This window comes from Oncorhynchus tshawytscha, linkage group LG03, assembly GCF_018296145.1.
Source record: "Oncorhynchus tshawytscha isolate Ot180627B linkage group LG03, Otsh_v2.0, whole genome shotgun sequence".
In the NCBI taxonomy this organism is placed as follows: Eukaryota; Metazoa; Chordata; class Actinopteri; order Salmoniformes; family Salmonidae; genus Oncorhynchus; species Oncorhynchus tshawytscha.
In genome coordinates this window covers 75,532,289-75,557,042 of record NC_056431.1, presented here as the reverse complement: position 1 = coordinate 75,557,042, position 24,754 = coordinate 75,532,289, and the positions used below count along the sequence as shown (strand labels likewise).

The 24,754-nt window shown below is 47.6% G+C and overlaps 1 protein-coding gene across 1 annotated transcript in view; it reads left to right on the top strand.

The window, feature by feature from the left end:
• LOC112224864 (syntaxin-binding protein 5-like) overlaps nucleotides 1–20,086 on the top strand; it is a 262,601-nt gene extending 242,515 nt beyond the window's left edge. The window contains exons 21-26 of the mRNA XM_042320003.1: nucleotides 10,732–10,968; nucleotides 16,920–17,283; nucleotides 17,483–17,648; nucleotides 18,060–18,171; nucleotides 19,162–19,382; nucleotides 19,494–20,086. Of these exons, the coding sequence (XP_042175937.1) occupies nucleotides 10,732–10,968; nucleotides 16,920–17,283; nucleotides 17,483–17,648; nucleotides 18,060–18,171; nucleotides 19,162–19,382; nucleotides 19,494–19,535 (1,142 nt within the window). The 3' untranslated portion in view covers nucleotides 19,536–20,086. The remainder of the gene's footprint in view (nucleotides 1–10,731; nucleotides 10,969–16,919; nucleotides 17,284–17,482; nucleotides 17,649–18,059; nucleotides 18,172–19,161; nucleotides 19,383–19,493) is intronic.
• The last annotated feature ends 4,668 nt before the right edge of the window (nucleotides 20,087–24,754 follow it).

Here is a 24,754-nt window from a genome sequence, read left to right as displayed (position 1 = left end):
GTAGGTATTCCTCTTGTCCAGGTGGAAGAGAGTAGTGAAGAGTGCAATAGATATTGTGGTTGTATTGTTTGTGGATCTGTTTGGGCTGTATTCAAATTTGAGTGGGCCCAGGGTGTCTATGGTGATGGTGTTGATGTGAGCCACGACCAACCTTTTAAAAGCATTTCATGGTTACAGAGGTGAATGTGGACAATCGTCGTTTAGGCAGGTTACCTTTGAAATATTAGGAACAATGGTGATATGCTTGAATGTTCTGGTGGGGATTACAGACTGTGACAAGGAGATGTTGAAAATGTTGATGAAGACACTTGCAAGTGAGTCCAGCTGGTCTGCGCATGCCCTGAGAATGTGCCCTGGTATTTTGTCTGGCTCAGCAGCTTTCTCACATTGACCACGGAAAGCGAGATCACACGGTCATCCAGGACAGCGGGGGGCCTGTATCAGTGTTGTTTTCCCTCGAAGCAAGAATAGAAGGCATTCAGCTCGTCTGGGAGGTTTGGGTCACTGACGTTATCGATGCACTTATTGATGAAGCCTGTGACTGATGTCGTAAACACCATCAATGTTATTGGATGAATCTCAGAACGTATTCCAATCTGCGCTAGCAAAGCGGTCTTGTAGCTTAGCGTCCTCTTCACCGTACTGAGCACGTTACTGGTACTTCTTGTTTGAGTTTTTGATTGTAAGCTACCCTATTCACATCGACGGGACAGTAGTGGAGAGGGTGGAAAGTTTTAAGTTCCTTGGTGTACATTTCACAGACAAGCTGAAATGGTCCACCCACACAGACAGCATGGTGAAGAAGGCACAACAGTGCCTCTTCAACCTCAGGAGGCTGAAGAAACTTGGCTTGTCACCAAAAACACACAAACTTTTACAGATGCACAGTTGAGGATGTATCACCGCCTGGTACGGCAACTGCTCTGCCCACAACCGTAAGGCTTGCCAGAGGGTAGAGGTCTGCACAAAGCATCACCGGGGGCAAACTACCTGCCCTCCAGGACACCTACACCACCCGATGTCACAGGAAGGCCAAAAATATCATCAAGGACAACAACCACCCGAGCCACTACCTGTTCAGCCCGCTATCATCCAGAAGGTGAGGTCAGTACAGGTGCATAAAAGCTGGGACCGAGAGACTGAAAAACAGCTTCTATCTCAATGTCATCAGACTGTTAAACAGCCATTACTAACATTGAGTGGCTGCTGCCAACATACTGACTCAAATCTCTTTTCTCTTTAATAATTAAAAATGAGATGTAATAAATGTATCACTAGCCACTTTAAACAATGCCACTTTCTATAATGTTTATATACCTTACACTACTCGTCTCATATGTATATACTGTACTCTATACCATCTACTGCATCTTGCATATGCCGTTCGGCCATCGCTCATCCAATTATTTATGTTTACATATTCTTATTAATTCCTTTACACTTGTGTGTATAAGGTAGTTGTTGTGAAATTGTTAACTTGTTAGATATTACTGCATGGTCGGAACTAAAAGCACAAGCATTTCGCTACACTCGCATTAACATCTGCTAACCATGTGTATGTGACCAATACGATTTGATTTTTAAACAGGAAGCAGGAGAATGGAAAATGGAGTCATGGTCTGATTTGCCAAAGGGAGGACGACGGAGGTCCTTGTCTGCATTTCTGTGGGCAGAGTAAAAATGGTCAGAGTGTTAGCATCTCCAGAGTGAAGTCAAATGACCTAGCGGCCTCATGGGTGGAATGTTATTCATATTTGTCATAATTTAATAACTAAGTAACATTATTTCAAAAACCCACCAAAATCCCTTATTCTTCTGTGATGTATACAAAAGTGTATTATTAGGAAGCAAACTCAAAATGGAATACATTTCAACTCTATATCTGACCTGTTAGAGGTGTTTTCTTTCTTTTTAAAGCCTTTAACCATGTATGTGATGTGAATACTTTTACTCCTCTACTCCGACAATTCATCTACAGATAAATCGATTAGCCGAATTCCTTTCTAGTAGCTCCTCCTTCCGGTCTGGTCAGCATGTAACAAGGTCTCCACAGCCCTTCTTCCCATGTCTTCCCTTGCACCACATGGGTAGCTCGAATAAATGGAGTAGAGTCCAGTGTAAACAAGGGAACAACTGAGTCTGAGATTAAGTAGGAGCCATTATCGAGGTCGAAGTCGAGGTTAGCATCTGTCGATTCGTAGTTCGAAGGTACTTGGTAGTCATGGGTGATAATGCTGTGAGCTTTCTGTGCAAAAAAAAGTAAAGTATGCAAAGAACACAAAAATAAAACAGCAAAGTTGGGTTGGGAGTAAGATGTTCAACCATCTCCATCGTTCTCACTGTGTTGATCTGATCCTGTCAGTAAAACAGAGAGAGAGACCTGGCCAAAGCTCCTCTTATCCAGGTCACACTAACACTTCCATAGCCTGGCCCGTCCTCCGCTCTGGTCCCCCACCCGTCGGATTAGCTGACTGACAGCAACTAGCAGTCCGTCCATTCGGCGGAGATGAGCTAATCTCTCCACAGGACAGAGAGGAAGAGGACATATCACAGTTATCCACCTGCGCGTTAGAGTCAGAGGGCTCTATCAACCGGCTCGAGTGTCAGATCACACAGACGATCAGGCAGGTGGCAGGGATGGAGGGTTGGAAGGCAGGCAGAGGTAGTTGTGACCCAAGAAGCACCGTGACCAGCCACAGACCGCTGCAGGCAGGGTGTTCAGTTGCTCACGCTGAGATGTCTTTGATTAGCCAATGGCTGACCCGGAGAGCCAAAAATGGTAACGTGTCAAAAGTAGCACCTGCTCCCATGGAGAGACAGTGGGTGTTTTATTCAACCTCTTCTCAGAGCAGTCATGTATTATTGTGCATGGTAATCCGAGACAATCAATTTCGTATGATATGTTACGTTTCGTATGGTGTGTGTTAATCATTTGTTGATGTCCATCACTCAATTTCGTATGATATGTTACGTTTCGTATGGTGTGTGTTAATCATTTGTTGATGTCCATCACTCAATTTCGTATGATATGTTACGTTTCGTATGGTGTGTGTTAATCATTTGTTGAAGTCCATCACTATGGTTACGTTTGTATGGTGTGTGTTAATCATTTGTTGATGTCCATCACTCATTTCGTTTCGTATGGTGTGTGTTAATCATTTGTTGATGTCCATCACTCAATTTCGTATGATATGTTACGTTTCGTATGGTGTGTGTTAATCATTTGTTGATGTCCATCACTCATTTCGTATGATATATTACGAGTTACAATTTGCATTATATGTTAGGAATTTGCCAAACATACAATATGTTAGGAATTCAAATCAAATTGTCACATGCACCGAATATAACAGGTGTAGAACTTACAGTGAAATGGTTATTCTTGATAGGAGGTGAGGTGGCTAGGTGGCTAACATTAGCTAGCTAGCTCGCTAAATTTAGCCAGGCTAGAGGTTAGGGTTATGGGTTAAGGTTAGCTAACATGCTAAGGTGGTGCAATGTAGCTAAAAAGCAGTAAGTGGTGGACAAGTGTCTAAAATGCTTAAGTTGTCCATAATGAGATTCAAACTTGCAAATGTCGTGTTGCTAGACATACACGTTATACCGCTACCCCTCCACCCTGACCAACCATTTCAGTAACCATCTGTCTTATTTAACCATACCAAACATAACATATCATACTAAATTGAGTGTCTCGGATTTACGTACAGAATAATACAAAATTCTCCAAGACCAGGTTAGTTTATTTTGGATAGAAATGGAATGAGAGAGACGGACCACTGAGGACGGACCACTGAGGACGGACCACCGAGGACGGACCACTGAGGACTAAGAAACTACTTCCTAGTGCTTAGCCTAGTCATTCTATGAAACTACTTCCTAGTGCTTAGCCTAGTTATTATATGAAACTACTTCCTAGTGCTTAGCCTAGTTATTATATGAAACTACTTCCTAGTGCTTAGCCTAGTTATTATATGAAACTACTTCCTAGTGCTTAGCCTAGTTATTATATGAATCTACTTCCTAGTGCTTAGCCTAGTTATTATATGAATCTACTTCCTAGTGCTTAGCCTAGTTATTATATGAAACTACTTCCTAGTGCTTAGCCTAGTTATTATATGAATCTACTTCCTAGTGCTTAGCCTAGTTATTATATGAATCTACTTCCTAGTGCTTAGCCTAGTTATTATATGAATCTACTTCCTAGTGCTTAGCCTAGTTATTATTGCTACTTCCTCCATCTCTTCCTTCTAGTTATTATATGAATCTACTCCTGCTTAGCCTAGTTATTATATGAATCTACTTCCTAGTGCTTAGCCTAGTTATTATATGAATCTACTTCCTAGTCTAGCCTAGTTATTATATGAATCTACTTCCTAGTCTTAGCCTAGTTATTATATCCTAGTGCTTAGCCTAGTTATTATATGAATCCTTCCCTAGCCTAGTTATTATATGAATCTACTTCCTAGTGCTTAGCCTGAAACTACGTCCTAGTGCTTAGCCTTGTTATTATATGAATCTACTTCCTAGTGCTTAGCCTAGTTATTATATGAATCTACTTCCTAGTGCTTAGCCTCTACTTCCTAGTGCTTCCTCCTTCCCTTCCATCTCTTCCTGCTTAGCCTCCTCCTCCCCTAGTTATTATATGAATCCTTCCAGTCTAGCCTAGTTATTATATTCTACTTCTAGTGCTTAGCCTAGTTATTATATGAATCCTTCCCTTAGCCTAGTTATTATATGAATCCTCCAGTCTAGCCTTCCTTCCTAGTGCTTAGCCTAGTTATTATATGAATCTACTTCCTAGTGCTTAGCCTAGTTATTATATGAATCTACTTCCTAGTGCTTAGCCTAGTTATTATATGAATCTACTTCCTACTTGCCTAGTTATTCTATAAAACTACTTGTCTCTTTGCTATAATGTCTGTATATGTCTGAATCGCTGAAGCATTGCCCTCCCTCCATCTCTTCCTCTCTCCTCCTCCCCTCCCTCCATCTCTTCCCTCTCCTCCTCCTCCCCTCCCTCCATCTCTTCCTCTCTCCTCCTCCCCTCCCCCCATCTCTTCCTCTCTCCTCCTCCCCTCCCTCCATCTCTTCCTCTCTCCTCCTCCCCTCCCTCCATCTCTTCCTCTCTCCTCCTCCCCTCCCTCCATCTCTTCCCTCTCCTCCTCCCCTCCCTCCATCTCTTCCTCTCTCTCCTCCTCTCCCTCCCTCCATCTCTTCCTCTCTCCTCCTCCTCTCCCTCCATCTCTTCCTCTCTCCTCCTCCCCTCCCTCCATCTCTTCCTCTCTCCTCCTCCCCTCCCTCCCTCTTTCCCTTCCTCTCCTCCTCCCCTCCTTCTTCCTAATAAATCCCTGCTTGGACTCCTTGGGGGTACCAGTGTCCTGTCAGAGTGCCACTGTGAGTGACTTTCATTAGCTAACACCCCACAGGCTCTGTCATGCACAAACACAAGCCGGTAACACAGAGCAGAAATGAGATGCCTCTCTGGCCACAGCCCAGACACACACAGCAGAAATGAGATGCCTCTCTGGCCACAGCCCAGACACACACAGCAGAAATGAGATGCCTCTCTGGCCACAGCCCAGACACACACAGCAGAAATGAGATTCTTCTCTGGCCACAGCCCAGACACACACAGCAGAAATGAGATGCCTCTCCAGCCCAGACACACACAGCTCTGGCCACAGCCCAGACACACACAGCAGAAATGAGATGCCCTCTGGCCACAGCCCAGACACACACAGCAGAAATGAGATGCCTCTCTGGCCACAGCCCAGACACACACAGCAGAAATGAGATGCCTCTCTGGCCACAGCCCAGACACACACAGCAGAAATGAGATGCCTCTCTGGCCACAGCCCAGACACACACAGCAGAAATGAGATGCCGCTCTGGCCACAGCCCAGACACACACAGCAGAAATGAGATGCCCTCTGGCCACAGCCCAGACACACAGAGCAGAAATGAGATGCCGCTCTGGCCACAGCCCAGACACACACAGCAGAAATGAGATGCCTCTCTGGCCACAGCCCAGACACACACAGCAGAAATGAGATGCCTCTCTGGCCACAGCCCAGACACACACAGCAGAAATGAGATGCCTCTCTGGCCACAGCCCAGACACACACAGCAGAAATGAGATGCCGCTCTGGCCACAGCCCAGACACACACAGCAGAAATGAGATGCCCTCTCACAGCCCAGACACACAGAGCAGAAATGAGATGCCGCTCTGGCCACAGCCCAGACACACACAGCAGAAATGAGATCCCCTCTGGCCCTCCAGAAATGAGATGCCTCTCTGGCCACAGCCCAGACACACACAGCAGAAATGAAATGCCGCTCTGGCCACAGCCCAGACACACACAGCAGAAATGAGATGCCTCTCTGGCCACAGCCCAGACACACACAGCAGAAATGAGATGCCCTCTGGCCACAGCCCAGACACACACAGCAGAAATGAGATGCCTCTCTGGCCACAGCCCAGACACACACAGCAGAAATGAGATGCCTCTCTGGCCACAGCCCAGACACACACAGCAGAAATGAGATGCCTCTCTGGCCACAGCCCAGACACCACAGCAGAAATGAGATGCCTCTCTGGCCACATCCCAGACACACACAGCAGAAATGAGATGCCCTCTGGCCACAGCCCAGACACACACAGCCTCTGGCCACATCCCAGACACACACAGCAGAAATGAGATGCCCTCTGACCACAGCCCAGACACACACAGCAGAAATGAGATTCTTCTCTGGCCACAGCCCAGACACACACAGCAGAAATGAGATGCCCTCTGGCCACAGCCCAGACACACACAGCAGAAATGAGATGCCTCTCTGGCCACAGCCCAGACACACACAGCAGAAATGAGATGCCTCTCTGACCACAGCCCAGACACACACAGCAGAAATGAGATGCCTCTCTGGCCACAGCCCAGACACACACAGCAGAAATGAGATGCCTCTCTGGCCACAGCCCAGACACACACAGCAGAAATGAGATTCTTCTCTGGCCACAGCCCAGACACACACAGCAGAAATGAGATGCCTCTCTGGCCACAGCCCAGACACACTCCAGAAATGAGATGCCTCTCTCACAGCCCAGACACACACAGCAGAAATGAGATGCCCTCTGGCCACAGCCCAGACACACACAGCTCTCTGGCCACAGCCCAGACACACACAGCAGAAATGAGATTCTTCCTGGCCACAGCCCAGACACACACAGCAGAAATGAGATGCCTCTCTGGCCACAGCCCAGACACACAGAGCAGAAATGAGATGCCTCTCTGGCCACAGCCCAGACACACACAGCAGAAATGAGATGCCTCTCTGGCCACAGCCCAGACACACACAGCAGAAATGAGATGCCCTCTGGCCACAGCCCAGACACACACAGCAGAAATGAGATGCCTCTCTGGCCACAGCCCAGACACACAGAGCAGAAATGAGATGCCGCTCTGGCCACAGCCCAGACACACACAGCAGAAATGAGATGCCTCTCTGGCCACATCCCAGACACACACAGCAGAAATGAGATGCCTCTCTGGCCACATCCCAGCCCAGAAATGAGACACAGCCCAGACACACACAGCAGAAATGAGATGCCTCTCTGGCCACAGCCCAGACACACACAGCAGAAATGAGATGCTTCTCTGGCCACAGCCCAGACACACACAGCAGAAATGAGATGCCTCTCTGGCCACAGCCCAGACACACACAGCAGAAATGAGATGCCGCTCTGGCCACAGCCCAGACACACACAGCAGAAATGAGATTCTTCTCTGGCCACAGCCCAGACACACACAGCAGAAATGAGATGCCTCTCTGGCCACAGCCCAGACACACACAGCAGAAATGAGATGCCTCTCTGGCCACAGCCCAGACACACACAGCAGAAATGAGATACCTCTCTGGCCACAGCCCAGACACACACAGCAGAAATGAGATGCCGCTCTGGCCACAGCCCAGACACACACAGCAGAAATGAGATGCCGCTCTGGCCACAGCCCAGACACACACAGCAGAAATGAGATTCTTCTCTGGCCACATCCCAGACAACAAAAGCCATTGTGATCCAGTGTCAATGCTAGCAGGCAGCGTCGCGTAGCATCTCCCTGAACATGGAACAGCTGTATTACAGTTCACCGACACATTCATTAGTCTCAGAAACATGTTCCACTTGTCTTGTGTGTTCTGTGAATGTAGGAATATCCATTAACAAAGTGTCTTTGTCTGTCTATCTCAGGGGGGGGTGGTCTATCTCAGGGGGTGGTCTATCTCAGGGGGTGGTCTATCTCAGGGTGTGTGTGTCTATCTTAGGGGGGTGGGTGTATGTCAAATCAAAATATCTTAGGGGGTTTGTCTATCTCGGGGTGTGTCTCTCATTCTTCTAGACCCCCGTCCCCCTCTATCTCAAGGGGGTGGGTGTCTATCTCAGGGGGTGTCCTGTGTCTATCTCGGGGAGTGGTCTCATCTCAGGGGTGTGTCTATCTCAGGGGGGGTGTGTGTCTATCTCAGGGGTGTGTTTATCTCAGGGGGTGGTCTATCTCAGGGGGTGGTCTATCTCAGGGTGTGTGTGTCTATCTTAGGGGTGTGTGTATATCTTAGGGGGTGTGTCTATCTCGGGGTGTGTGTCGATCTTAGGGGGTGTCTATCTTAGGGGTGGGGGGATATCTCAGAGGGGGTGTCTATCTGGGGGTGTCTATCTCAGGGGCTGTGTCTATCTTAGGGGGTTTGTGTCTATCTCATGGGTGTGTCTCAGGGGGTGTCTATCTTAGGGGGTGTCTCTATCTCGGGGGTGTGTCTATGTCGGAGGGGGTGTGTCTATCTCGGGGTGGAGGGGGGGGTCTATCTCGGGGGTGTGTCTATCTCGGGGTGTGTCTATCTCGGGGGTGTGTCTATCGGGTGTGTGTCTATCTCGGGGTGTGTCTATCTCGGGGTGTGTCTATCTCTATCTCGGGGTGTGTCTATCTCGGGTGGGGGTGTCTATCTCAGGTGGGGTGTCTATCTCGGGGTGTGTCTATCTCGGGGTGTGTCTATCTCGGGGGGTGTCTATCTCGGGGGTGTGTCTATCTCGGGGGTGTCTATCTCGGGGGTGTCTATCTCGGGGGGGTCTATCTCAGGTGGGGTGTCTATCTCGGGGTGTGTCTATCTCGGGGGTGTGTCTATCTCGGGTGGGGGGTGTCTATCTTTCTCAGGGGATATGCGACATATAAAATGGCAACAACAACAGACAGAATAATATTATCTTAATAATAGAAGAATGTGGGTTAGACAACTGTGTTGTTTTCCTGTGAGAACCAATTACAGCTTCTCTTCCTGGCTTTGGGTTTATTCTACCACTGCTCTCCTTGCTGAGTTATATTTTCTCTCTTCCTTTCTGGTTTTCTCTGATATTGCTGGGTGTCTGGCCTGTCTGGTGGCTGGGTGTCTGGCCTGTCTGGTGGCTGGGTGTCTGGCCTGTCTGGTGGCTGGGTGTCTGGCCTGTCTGGTGGCTGGGTGTCTGGCCTGTCTGGTGGCTGGGTGTCTGGCCTGTCTGGTGGCTGGGTGTCTGGCCTGTCTGGTGGCTGGGTGTCTGGCCTGTCTGTTGGCTGGGTGTCTGGCCTGTCTGGTGGCTGGGTGTCTGGCCTGTCTGGTGGCTGGGTGTCTGGCCTGTCTGGTGGCTGGGTGTCTGGCCTGTCTGGTGGCTGGGTGTCTGGCCTGTCTAGTGGCTGGGTGTCTGGCCTGTCTGGTGGCTGGGTGTCTGGCCTGTCTAGTAGTGGCTGGGTGTCTGGTGGCTGGGTGTCTGGCCTGTCTGGTGGCTGGGTGTCTGGCCTGTCTGGTGGCTGGGTGTCTGGCCTGTCTGGTGGCTGGGTGTCTGGCCTGTCTAGTGGCTGGGTGTCTGGCCTGTCTGGTGGCTGGGTGTCTGGCCTGTCTAGTGGCTGGTTGTTGTTTGTTTACCTGATAATCCAATACGTTGTGAAATATCACAAGACTGGTATAAAGATTATATTTTGGCTGATATTAGAATTTTTCTGGGGGGGTTTTTTCTTTTTTTTCTAGTGTTTGTGAAGACAGCGTCTTCAGTATGCTTAGAGACGTTTACGATCTTGTTTGAATGAAAATATTTACAATGAACCGTTTGGGCGACGCAGACGTCGCTCGCTGTTGTTACGTTGTGAAGTCTGCAGCGTCTGGATCACAAAGCTCAGGCAGCAGACATCACGTAGTCAGGTCATTGAGAAGTACAGGAGTCATTGTTGAGCAATACATAAATACTTTACTGGGGGAGGCTGGAGCTATAAATATGTAATGGACAATCTGAATGGGTAGCAAGGTAACGGAACAACACAATGTGTGTGTTTGATGTGATGTGTGTGTGTGTGTGTGTGTGTGTGTGTGTGTGTGTGTGTGTGTGTATATGCACGTGAAGGTTTTTCTTGAACCTGTGTGTGTGTGTGAGGGAACATAACATGGGACTAAATCATGGTTTGGTTCTGAGTGTTTGCTCTCATTGGGCCATAATCACATGATCACATGACTTGTCTTCTGTCTCCATGGATTCAACTGTAACTAAGCACTACACCTATGACATCACTTTTGCGAGAGAGAGAGAGAGAGAGAGAGTGTGTGTGTGTGTGTGTGTGAGTGTGAATATTTATTCTCTTTGACTCGCATTCTCTCCCCATCCCCCTCTTCCTCTCTCTGTCTCTCTGTCTCATTGTGTCTGTGTGTCTCCTGTAAAGCAGAAAGCAGAGAGAATTCGTTCAGCTTCTCACGGAGCTCCAGTGTGTCCAGTATCGGCCGCGACACCAAGGAAGTGGTGACCACGCTGCATTTCGGAGAGTCCTACGGTCGTAAAGGTGACTCCCTGCCCACCGCCTGCCTGTGGGTGGGCACCAGCCTGGGCGTGGTCCTCCTACTGCCCATATCCATCCCCACAGAGAAGGAGAGGCTGGAGGAGCCTGTCACCATGGGGCCCAGCGGTGAGCCTGCTCTTTGGGGTGAACGGCCTTGATGTGGCCTGCCTTAGCCTACTTTATTTTGATATCTGAACAATGACATTAGACATGATAGTAATGGAGAAATGATTAACTGACTCACAGGGTGGGGTGCTGAGGAAATTCATATGCTAATGGAGGTGTGATAATGGAATTTGCCGGCGCATATTGTTTTCTGTCCTCCTACTGTCTCATTCTTCTCTGTCCTCCTACTGTCTCATTCTTCTCTGTCCTCCTACTGTCTCATTCTTTTCTGTCCTCCTACTGTCTCATTCTTCTCTGTCCTCCTACTGTCTCATTCTTTTCTGTCCTCCTACTGTCTCATTCTTCTCTGTCCTCCTACTGTCTCATTCTTCTCTGTCCTCCTACTGTCTCATTCTTCTCTGTCCTCCTACTGTCTCATTCTTCTCTGTCCTCCTACTGTCTCATTCTTCTCTGTCCTCCTCTCTCATTCTTCTTTGTCCTCCTCTCTCATTCTTCTCTGTCCTCCTCTCTCATTCTTCTCTGTCCTCCTCTCTCATTCTTCTCTGTCCTCCTCTCTCATTCTTCTTTGTCCTCCTACTGTCTCATTCTTCTCTGTCCTCCTACTCTCTCATTCTTCTCTGTCCTCCTACTGTCTCATTCTTCTCTGTCCTCCTACTGTCTCATTCTTCTCTGTCCTCCTCTCATTCATTCTTCTTTGTCCTCCTACTGTCTCATTCTTCTCTGTCCTCCTACTGAATCTCATTCTTATCTGTCCTCCAAATTAATTTCATTCTTATTTGTCCTCCTCTCTCATTCTTTCTGTCCTCCTAAAGTTGTAGATCATAAGACATTATCTAGATCCTCCTACTGTCTCATTCTTAGTCTGTCCTCCTACTGTCTCATTCTTGTCTGTCCTCCTACTGTCTCATTCTTAGTTGTCCTCCAGAAGACATCTCATTCTTCCAGAAGACATATAGTTGTCCTCCTCTCTCATTCTTAGTTTGTCCTCCTAAACTGTCTCATTCTTAGTTGTGATCCCCTAGTTGAATTCTTCTCTGTCCTCCAGAAGACATATAGTTGTCCTCCAGAAGACTATCATTCTTCTCTGTCCTCCAGAAGACTATCATTGTTCCAGAAGACATATAGTTGTAGATCCAGAAGACTATAGTTCTTCATATAGTTGTAGATCTCTCATTCTTCTCTGTCCTCCTCTAGATCCAGAAGACATTGTTCCTCTAGTCCTGTAGATCCATTCTTAGTTTGTCCTCCTAGTTGTCTCAGAATTCTTTCTGTCCAGAAGACCTAGTTGTCTCATTCTTAGTTCTGTCCTCCTACTGTCTCATTCTAGTTGTAGATCCTCCTACTGTCTCATCCAGAAGACAATTTCAATCCAACTGAAATAGTTGTATCCAAAGACAGAAAGATCCAGAAGACAAAAGTGAATAGAAAAAAGGTGCTTATATTTAGATCCAAAAACTAGTTGGATCCAAAAATTAGTTTTGACTGCAGATCCAGAAGACATAAAGTTGTAGATCCAGAAGACACATAGTTGTAGATCCAGAAGACACATAGTTGTCGATCCAGAAGACATATAATGGCTTGCACTTTTCTTGAATCATTCCTTAAATATTTTATTGTTAAATAAATTGAAATTGGATTAAAAAAATACTTTTGTTCTCCACACATTGCAACTGGATTTTCAAAAATTCGGAGACAATTTAATGTTTTTATTTTGAGAAAACACGACGAATAGCATGGACCAAATGATTGGCACCCTGGTGCTAGTACTTGATTGCACAGACTTTGGCCAAGATAACTGACAAACACCTGTTGTAGCCGACTGAGCCTGCTGCACCTTTCTGCTAGCAATTTGGACCACTTTTTCTGCCAGAAAACTGCTCAAATACTTTGTTTGAGGGGTTCAGATCTCGCTGGAGGTTTCGGATGTGACTCAGATCTGGACTATTGGCTGATGTGTGTTGGAGGTTTTGGGTGTGACTCAGATCTGGACTATCGGCTGGATGCTTCTGATGTGTGTTGGAGGTTGTTGTCCAGCTGGAGGACCCACAACCTTTAACAGAGATCCAGTTATTGGACACTGGGTTTGATCATTGCACTCCAAAACACCTTGATAATCTGCTGATTTCATGATGTCTTGCACATGTTCAGGAGGCATCAAACACTTCATTTGGTCGTTTGGTAAACATAGAAAGACCCCACTGCTGAAGGAGACACAAGAACGCCTGATTTAAACTTCTCAAAAAACCCAACTAAACAAACCTAAGTCCTGGGGAAAAATCCTCTGTGGACCAATTAAACAAAATTGAAGCTCTTTGGCAATTCAGATCAGTTCACTGACGACTAAATGAAGAACGACATCCAAATGAACGCTGTGCAACCAAGCACTAGCTCCGGGGTGTCAATCATTTTGTTCGTGCCGTTTGTCTTTATTTTCTAAATTAAAATTGAGAACAGAAGTTTACGAAAATAAAGTCGGTTCTGCAATGTTGACAATCGAGTGGTAAGTTTTACAACATTTTTTAAAACTTATTTGAGAACAAATAGGGAATAATTTAAGGAAAGGGCCAATAGGGGGCCAATATTTTTGGCCACAGTTGTAGACAGACATCTATTACACATTTGAGAACAGCCATAATGATGACACTACAATGTATTTGTTTGCTGTGCATCTATTAGGATACCTAAAATTTTAGCTTTTGCATAACATCACATGAATGTGTTATAGATCCACTATATGACCAACAGAATGTGGAAACCTGGTCTTCAAACATCTCATTCCAAAATCATGGGCATTAATATGGAGTTGCCCCACCCCCCACCCCCTTTGCTGCTATAACAGCCTCCACCTTTCTGGGAAGGCTTTCCACTAGATGTTGGAACATTGCTGCGGGGACTTCCATTCTGCCTCCATTCTGCCATAAGTGCATTAGTGAGGTCGGGCACTGATGTTGGGCGATTAGACCTGGCCTGCAGTCGGCGATCAAATTCATTCCACAGGTTTTTTTGAAGGGGTTGATGTCAGGCCAGTCAAGTGTTCCCACACCGATCTCGATAAAGCATTTCTGTATGGACCTCTCTTTTGTGCACAGGGAACTGTCATGCTGAAACAGGAAAGGGCCTTCCCCAAACTGTTTCCTCAAAGTTGGAAGCACAGAATTCTCTAGAATGTCATTATATGCTGTAGCGTTAAGATTTCCCTTCACTGGAACTAAGGGGCCCGAAACATAAAAAACAGCCCCAGACCATTATTCCTCCTCCACCAAACTTCACAGTTGGCACTATGGTGCAGGTAGTGTTCTCCTTGGTATCCGTCAAACCCAGATTCGTCTGACCTGCCAGATGGTGAAGCTTGATTCATCACTCCAGAGAACGTGTTTCCACTGCTCCAGAGTCCAATGGCGGCGAGCTTTACACCACTCCAGCCAACGCTTGTCACTGTGCATGGTGATCTTAGGCTTGTGTACGGCTGCTCGTCCGTCCGTGAAAACCCATTTCATGAAGCGCCCGACAAACAGTTATTGTGCTGATGTAGCTTCCAGAGGCCAGTTGGAAGTCGGTAGTGAGCGGTGCAACCGGAGGACAGATGAGGTTTAGGTGCTACATGCTTTAGCACTCGGCGGTGTGATTTTACACACCTCGTCAGCACCGGCTTTGGCTGAAATTTGCTCAATCCACCAGTTTGAAGTTGTGTCCACATACTTTTGTATATATATATATATATATATATATATATAGATCTATTTAATTACGTTCGTGAAATTATTATAGAAATCAAATTCAAATGTTATTTGTGACATGCTTTGACCTGGCTATATACACAGGGTACCAGGTAATGACTTGGCTATATACACAGGGTACCAGGTAATAACTTGGCTATATACACAGGGTACCAGGTAATAACGTGGTTATATACACAGGGTACCAGGTAATAACTTGGCTATATACACAGGGTACCAGGTAATAACCTGTCTATACACACAGGGTACCAGGTAATAACCTGGCTATATACACAGGGTACCAGGTAATAACCTGGCTATATACACAGGGTACCAGGTAATAACCTGGCTATATACACAGGGTACCAGGTAATAACTTGGCTATATACACAGGGTACCAGGTAATAACTTGGCTATATACACAGGGTACCAGGTAATAACTTGGCTATATACACAGGGTACCAGGTAATAACCTGGCTATACACACAGGGTACCAGGTAATAACCTGGCTATATACACAGGGTACCAGGTAATAACCTGGCTATATACACAGGGTACCAGGTAATAACCTGGCTATATACACAGGGTACCAGGTAATAACCTGGCTATATACACAGGGTACCAGGTAATATATGGCTATATACACAGGGTACCAGGTAATAACTTGGCTATATACACAGGGCACCAGGTAATAACTTGGCTATATACACATGGTACCAGGTAATAACCTGGCTATATACACAGGGTACCAGGTAATAACCTGGCTATATACACAGGGTACCAGGTAATAACTTGGCTATATACACAGGCTATATACACAGGGTACCAGGTAATAACTTGGCTATATACACAGGGTACCAGGTAATAACCTGGCTATATACACAGGGTACCAGGTAATAACTTGGCTATATACACAGGGTACCAGGTAATAATTTGGTTATACACAGGGTACCAGGTAATAGCTTGGCTATATACACAGGGTACCAGGTAATAACTTGGTTATACACACAGGGTACCAGGTAATAACGTGGCTATATACACAGGGTACCAGGTAATAACTTGGCTATATACACAGGGTACCAGGTAATAACTTGGCTATATACACAGGGTACCAGGTAATAACTTGGCTATATACACAGGGTACCAGGTAATAACCTGGCTATATACACAGGGTACCAGGTAATAACCTGGCTATATACACAGGGTACCAGGTAATAACTTGGCTATATACACAGGGTACCAGGTAATAACTTGGCTATATACACAGGGTACCAGGTAATAACTTGGTTATACACACAGGGTACCAGGTAATAACTTGGCTATATACACAGGGTACCAGGTAATACCTTGGTTATACACACAGGGTACCAGGTAATAACTTGGCTATATACACAGGGTACCAGGTAATAACTTGGCTATATACACAGGGTACCAGGTAATAACTTGGCTATATACACAGGGTACCAGGTAATAACTTGGTTATACACACAGGGTACCAGGTAATAACCTGGCTATACACACAGGGTACCAGGTAATAACCCGGCTATATACACAGGGTACCAGGTAATAACCTGGCTATATACACAGGGTACCAGGTAATAACTTGGCTATTTACACAGGGTACCAGGTAATAACGTGGCTATATACACAGGGTACCATGTAATAACGTGGCTATATACACAGGGTACCAGGTAATAACTTGGCTATATACACAGGGTACCAGGTAATAACTTGGCTATATACACAGGGTACCAGGTAATAACTTGGCTTTATACACTGGGTAACAATACCGAGGTAATTGAGGTAGGTATGTACATATAACTAGGATGAAATTGACTAGGCAACAGGATAGATAATGAACAGTAGCAGCAGTGTGTGATGAGTCAGAAGAGTTAGTGTAAAAAGGGTCAATGCAGATAATCCGGGTAGCTATTTGGTTAACTATTTAACAGTCTTAAGGCTTGGGGATAGAAGCTGTTCAGTAATCATTAACCTGCTTGCAGGTATCCTGGGCCAATGTCACATAGATGGTGCGTACCTATCATTTACAGCTGTAAGCTCTATACACTACATGATTTATGTGATGTCTGTTGTTAGCTATTTGCTTAACTATTGAACTAACTGTTTAGAAGTCTGATGGCGTGGGGGGAGAACCTGTTCAGGGTCCAAGATGTGTAATGAATGCATTATGGTTTATGTAGTGAGGGTCAATTGTTACCAAAACAACCCCCCTAGGTACCGTCCTGATGCTGAAGGGCTCAGTGCTAAGCTTTTCATTCCTGGACTGTGCGGGCACCCTTATCCAGAGTCCCTACGAGGTTTGGCGGGAACCCAACGTCCCCGAGGACCCCGACGAGCCCTGCAGGCGCAAGCTGGTCAACTTATCCCCGCTGTCTTCCCAGGAGGCATGTGGGGACGGTCACCTGACCGTGGTGTGTTCTGAGAAACAGGCCAAGGTGATCCTCATGCCTACCCAGGCCGTCCTGTTCACACACAACGTCACAGAGTCTTCCTTCCTCCTGCGGGCCAACGTCGTCTCCGTCTGCAACAGCGTCTGCCTGGCCTGCTTCTGTGCCAACGGACACGTCATGACCCTCAGGTTTACTGTCTGTCTGTCTGTCTGTCTGTCTGTCTGTCTGTCTGTCTTTCTGTTTGTCTCTGTTATGAAGCTGTCTTGGTTGTGTACCCTTGATGACAACTCATTGAAGGAAAAAAGTTTTAAAAAATAACTTCTACGACGACGACGACTAGTACCACCCTTTGAGAGTGTTGTTGTTTCTGTTGTCGTCTCCTCCCAGTTTGCCCAGTCTTAGACTCCTGATGGATACTAACTACTTTCCCCTGACGGACATGCGTATCGCCCGTACCTTCGTCTTCACCAACGGCGGTCAGGCTCTGTACCTGAGCTCTCCTACAGAGATACAACGCATCGCATACAGCCAAGAGATGACGGACAACCTGCAGGTCAGCAAACCGTCTGTCTGTCTCTCTGTCTGTCTGTATGCATGTACCCGGACGCCATAGTTGATACCTTTAGTAAAACCCAGTCGTGACAATGGCCCTTGAAATGAAACGTCACACTTGTCATGTGTGGTTTCAGCTCCACTGTGCTGAATCCATGGTGGAGTTTGTGTGTGAGTGTGTGTGTGTGTGTGTGTGTGTGTGAGTGTGTGTGTGTGCTCCAGCTCGACATGCAGCCTCTCTACCAGCGGTAACTGAATGTGCTGCATAACCACACTGCCATCTGCTGGCAGAGTAAAACACTACCACTGTTATTCTTCTCAGCGAGCTTCCTTTTCAAATTGTCTGTCTGTCTGTCCGTCCGTCCGTCCGTCTGTCTGTGTGTGTGTTAATATATGTGGTGTGTTGTTTCAGGACATGCTGGGGGAGCTGTTCACTCCTATTGAAACACCAGAGGCCCAGAGCCAAGGATTCCTCAAGGGTTTCTTCGGGGGCAACGCCCAGACCTTCGACAGAGAAGAGCTGTGTAGGTCACATTCTAGATGTTGTGTGTTTTAGTGTATGTTGTTTGTGTGTACCAGCGAGACATAGTGTGAGACAGTTTGTGAGAGACAGTTTGTGAGAGACAGTTTGTGAGAGACAGTTTGTGAGAGATCATTTGTGGGAGACAGTTTGTGGGAGACAATTGGTGAGAGACAATCGGCGAGAGACATGTTGGTATTACAGACTCAGTCAGGGACACGTTGAAAATGTCAGTGAAGACACTTTCCAGTTTGTCAGCGCATGCTCGGAGAGCACGTCCTGGTAATCCGTCTGGCCCACGGCCTTGTGAATGTTGACCTGTTTAAAGGTCTTACTTACATTGGCTACGGAGAGCGTGATAACACAGTCGTAGGAACAGCTGGTGCTCTCATGCATGCTTCAGTGTTGCTAAGAAGTTATTTAGCTCATCTGGTAGGCTCGTGTAACTGGGCAGCTCGCGGCTGTGATTCCCTTTGTAGTCTGTAATAGTTTGCAAGCCCTGCCACATCCGACGAGCGTTTGAGCCTGTGTAGTCCTGTATTGACGCTTTGCCTGTTTGATGGTTCGTCGGAGGGCATAGCAGGATTTCTTGTAACCGTCTGGGTTAGAGTCCCGCGCCTTGAAAGCGGAGGCTCTATCCTTTAGCTCAGTGCGGATGTTGCCGTATTTTGGTATGATTGTGTTACTATGTGTTTATTTTGGTTCAATATGTGACTGTCTGTCTGTCTGTCTGTCTGTCTGTCTGTCTGTCTGTCTGTCTGTGAGACAGTTTGTGAGACTGTCTGTCTGTCTGTCTGTCTGTCTGTGAGACACCTTGTGAGACTGTCCGTCTGTCTATCCGTCTGTCTATCCGTCTGTCTATCCGTCTGTCTATCCGTCTGTCTATCCGTCTGTCTGTGAGACTGTTTCTCTCTCTCTCTCTCTCTCTCTCTCTCTCTCTCTCTCTCTCACACACTATACCTCTTCTCTTCTATCCCCCTCGTCTCCTCTGTAGTTGGGGAGGCAGCAGCGGGAAAGGCCTCTCGGAGCCTGGCCCAGCACATCCCTGGTCCAATGGGATTGGAGAATGTGAGGGCTGCAGCCGGCGGGGTGGTGGGGGACCTGGCCCGAGCCCGCATCGCCCTGGAGCAGAGAGGAGAGAGACTGGGAGAGCTGGAGGAACGCACCACCCTCATGATGAAAAGTGCAGAGACGTTCTCAACACACGCCCACCAGGTACGGCTCAGCCAGCCAGCTAGTGATTGTGTGATGGAGAAACATGGGGAAATGAAAAGGGGTTGTAAAGTTATACTTCCTCTCTGTCTCTGTTCTATCTGTTGTCTACAGGTAATGCTGAAACACAAGGACAAGAAATGGTATCAACTTTAAAGTAGGACAGCGGGCCACGACTGCTGGTGCTTTGTTGGGACATGGACCATCACTCTACAGATGAGAGAGAGACAGAGAGAGAGAGAAAGAGAGAGAGACAGCGAGAGAGAGAAATGACTTTGTATTTATGGGCCTCTCTGTAGGACGTCTGTACATCATTGTCACAAGACTTGGACAGAGGGCGGTCACTGAGATGGATACAGATCAGGAAGTAAGTTGGTAAGACAGGGGAACCCAGGAAGTGGATGATGACAGTTCATCAGTGTGTGTGTGGGTGGGTTACCCAGATCTTGCTGTGTAGATACTCTTAACGTTATGAAACCAACAAGACTGAATGAATCAAAATGGATGACTACTGATAACATACAACTGCCATATCAAAAGGCAGCATGCTACTGTAAGAAATACTAAATATAAAATGTATTGAATAATATAATATAAACAAAAGAAAGTGTGATTTCAAAAATAATAATACTTTTTGAAATATTATAAATATATATATATAAAAATGAAAATGTATACCTTCATTGCTATAAAGCCAAAAGTTTTTTTTTTTGTTGCCTTCTTTATATATATATATATATATATATATATATATATATATATATATATATATATATATATATATATATTTCTTTATCTCTTTAGGTTTTCTGAACACATATCGTTGCTGTATCAACACTTTATTTTCCCAATATTGTACTCGTGATGATATTTGTGTGCCGTCAGATCTCTGGGGTCTAAACAGCGAGAGACGTATCACTACGCACATCGAGAGACGTATCACTACGCACATCGAGAGACGTATCACTACGCACATCGAGAGACGTATCACTACGCACATCGAGAGACGTCATCATCGAGAGACGTATCACTACGCACATACATCACACATCGAGAGACGTATCACTACGCACACGAGAGCACATCGAGAGACGTATCACTACGCACATTGAGAGACGTATCACTACGCACATTGAGAGACGTATCACTACGCACATCGAGAGACGTATCACTACGCACATCGAGAGACGTATCACTACGCACATCGAGAGACGTATCACTACGCACATCGAGAGACGTATCACTACGCACATTGAGAGACGTATCACTACACACATTGAGAGACGTATCACTACACACATCGAGAGACGTATCACTACGCACATCGAGAGACGTATCACTACGCACATCGAGAGACGTATCACTACGCACATCGAGAGACGTATCACTACGCACATTCTGAACCACTACATTTCACCAACATTCATTTCATTCTGTTTGGGTGTTGCTACTGACTTGACCTGTTAGCTAAAAAAAAATATATACATTTCAGCCACATGATGGGAATAGATGTGTAATGTGTGAATGGTAATAAGTTGTGTTGGCTGAGGGGCCCGTGGTGACAGTGGTCTATATTGGCTGAGGGACCGTGGTGATAGTGGTTTGTGTTGGCTGAGGGGCCGTGGTGATAGTGGTTTGTGTTGGCTGAGGGGCCGTGGTGATAGTGGTCTATATTGGCTGAGGGACCGTGGTGATAGTGGTGTGTGTTGGCTGAGGGGCCCGTGGTGATAGTGGTTTGTGTTGGCTGAGGGGCCGTGGTGATAGTGGTGTGTGTTGGCTGAGGGGGCCGTGGTGATAGTGGTGTGTGTTGGCTGAGGGGCCCGTGGTGATAGTGGTGTGTGTTGGCTGAGGGGCCGTGGTGATAGTGGTTTGTGTTGGCTGAGGGGCCGTGGTGATAGTGGTGTGTGTTGGCTGAGGGGGCCGTGGTGATAGTGGTGTGTGTTGGCTGAGGGGGCCGTGGTGATAGTTGTGTGTGTTGGCTGAGGGCCCATGGTGATAGTGGTCTATATTGGCTGAGGGACCGTGGTGATAGTGGTCTATATTGGCTGAGGGACCGTGGTGATAGTGGTCTATATTGGCTGAGGGACCGTGGTGATAGTGGTCTATATTGGCTGAGGGACCGTGGTGATAGTGGTGTGTGTTGGCTGAGGGATCGTGGTGATAGTTGTGTGTGTTGGCTGAGGGATTGTGGTGATAGTGGTCTATATTGGCTGAGGGACCGTGGTGATAGTGGTCTATATTGGCTGAGGGATCGTGGTGATAGTGGTCTATATTGGCTGAGGGACCGTGGTGATAGTGGTCTATATTGGCTGAGGGATCGTGGTGATAGTGGTCTATATTGGCTGAGGGATCGTGGTGATAGTGGTGTGTATGATAGTGGTGTGTGTTGGCTGAGGGATCGTGGTGATAGTGGTCTATATTGGCTGAGGGATCGTGGTGATAGTAGTCTATATTGGCTGAGGGGCCGTGGTGATAGTAGCCTGTGTTGGCTGAGGATCGTGGTGATAGTAGCCTGTGTTGGCTGAGGGAGTGGTAGTGTGTTGGCTGAGGGCCGTGGTGATAGTAGCCTGTGTTGGCTGAGGGCCGTGGTGATAGTAGTCTATATTGGCTGAGGGACCGTGGTGATAGTGGCTGAGGGGCCGTGGTGATAGTAGCCTGTGTTGGCTGAGGGACCGTGGTGATAGTGGTCTATATTGGCTGAGGGATCGTGGTGATAGTGGTGTGTGCTGGCTGAGGGACCGTGGTGATAGTGGTGTGTGTTGGCTGAGGGACCGTGGTGATAGTGGTCTATATTGGCTGAGGGACCGTGGTGATAGTGGTGTGTGCTGGCTGAGGGGCCCGTGGTGATAGTGGTGTGTGTTGGCTGAGGGACCGTGGTGATAGTGGTCTATATTGGCTGAGTGGTGTGTGTTGGGAGGGGCCCGTGGTGATAGTAGCCTGTGTTGGCTGAGGGGCCCGTGGTGATAGGGGCCCGTGGTGATAGTGGTGTGTGTGTTGGCTGAGGGACCGTGGTGATAGTGGTGTGTGTTGGCTGAGGGGCCCGTGGTGATAGTGGTGTGTGTTGGCTGAGGGATCGTGGTGATAGTTGTGTGTGTTGGCTGAGGTATCGTGGTGATAGTGGTCTATATTGGCTGAGGGACCGTGGTGATAGTGGTCTATATTGGCTGAGGGATCGTGGTGATAGTGGTCTATATTGGCTGAGGGGCCGTGGTGATAGTGGTCTATATTGGCTGAGGGATCGTGGTGATAGTGGTCTATATTGGCTGAGGGATCGTGGTGATAGTGGTGTGTGTTGGCTGAGGGGCCGTGGTGATAGTGGTGTGTGTTGGCTGAGGGATCGTGGTGATAGTGGTCTATATTGGCTGAGGGATCGTGGTGATAGTAGTCTATATTGGCTGAGGGGCCGTGGTGATAGTAGCCTGTGTTGGCTGAGGGATCGTGGTGATAGTAGCCTGTGTTGGCTGAGGGCCGTGGTGATAGTGGTGTGTGTTGGCTGAGGGGCCGTGGTGATAGTAGCCTGTGTTGGCCGAGGGGCCGTGGTGATAGTAGTCTATATTGGCTGAGGGACCGTGGTGATAGTAGTCTACATTGGCTGAGGGACCGTGGTGATAGTGGTTTGTGTTGGCTGATGGACCGTGGTGATAGTGGTCTATATTGGCTGAGGGGCCGTGGTGATAGTGGTCTATATTGGCTGAGGGACCGTGGTGATAGTGGTGTGTGTTGGCTGAGGGGCCGTGGTGATAGTAGCCTGTGTTGGCTGAGGGACCGTGGTGATAGTGGTCTATATTGGCTGAGGGATCGTGGTGATAGTGGTGTGTGCTGGCTGAGGGACCGTGGTGAGTGGTGTGTGTTGGCTGAGGGACCGTGGTGATAGTGGTCTATATTGGCTGAGGGACCGTGGTGATAGTGGTGTGTGTTGGCTGAGGGGCCCGTGGTGATAGTGGTGTGTGTTGGCTGAGGGGCCGTGGTGATAGTGGTCTATATTGGCTGAGGGACCGTGGTGATAGTAGCCTGTGTTGGCTGAGGGGCCCGTGGTGATAGTGGTGTGTGTTGGCTGAGGGATCGTGGTGATAGTTGTGTGTGTTGGCTGGTATCGTGGTGATAGTGGTCTATATTGGCTGAGGGACCGTGGTGATAGTGGTCTATATTGGCTGAGGGATCGTGGTGATAGTGGTGGCTGAGGGACCGTGGTGATAGTGGTCTATATTGGCTGAGGGATCGTGGTGATAGTGGTCTATATTGGCTGAGGGATCGTGGTGATAGTGGTGTGTGTTGGCTGAGGGGCCGTGGTGATAGTGGTGTGTGTTGGCTGAGGGATCGTGGTGATAGTGGTCTATATTGGCTGAGGGATCGTGGTGGGTCTATATTGGCCGTGGTGATAGTAGCCTGTGTTGGCTGAGGGATCGTGGTGATAGTAGCCTGTGTTGGCTGAGGGGCCGTGGTGATAGTGGTGTGTGTTGGCTGAGGGGCCGTGGTGATAGTAGCTTGTGTTGGCCGAGGGGCCGTGGTGATAGTAGTCTATATTGGCTGAGGGACCGTGGTGATTGTAGTCTATATTGGCTGAGGGACCGTGGTGATAGTGGTTTGTGTTGGCTGATGGACCGTGGTGATAGTAGCCTGTGTTGGCTGAGGACCGTGGTGAGTGGTCTATATTGGCTGAGGGATCGTGGTGATAGTGGTGTGTGCTGGCTGAGGGACCGTGGTGAGTGGTGTGTGTTGGCTGAGGGACCGTGGTGATAGTGGTCTATATTGGCTGAGGGACCGTGGTGATAGTGGTGTGTGTTGGCTGAGGGGCCCGTGGTGATAGTGGTGTGTGTTGGCTGAGGGGCCGTGGTGATAGTGGTCTATATTGGCTGAGGGACCGTGGTGGTAGCCTGTGTTGGCTGAGGGGCCCGTGGTGATAGTGGTGTGTGTTGGCTGAGGGACTGTGGTGATAGTGGTGTGTGTTGGCTGAGGGCCGTGGTGATAGTGGTGTGTGTTGGCTGAGGGATCGTGGTGATAGTTGTGTGTGTTGGCTGAGGTATCGTGGTGATAGTGGTCTATATTGGCTGAGGGACCGTGGTGATAGTGGTCTATATTGGCTGAGGGATCGTGGTGATAGTGGTCTATATTGGCTGAGGGATCGTGGTGATAGTGGTCTATATTGGCTGAGGGATCGTGGTGATAGTGGTGTGTGTTGGCTGAGGGGCCGTGGTGATAGTGGTGTGTGTTGGCTGAGGGATCGTGGTGATAGTGGTCTATATTGGCTGAGGGATCGTGGTGATAGTAGTCTATATTGGCTGAGGGGCCGTGGTGATAGTAGCCTGTGTTGGCTGAGGGATCGTGGTGATAGTAGCCTGTGTTGGCTGAGGGGCCGTGGTGATAGTGGTGTGTGT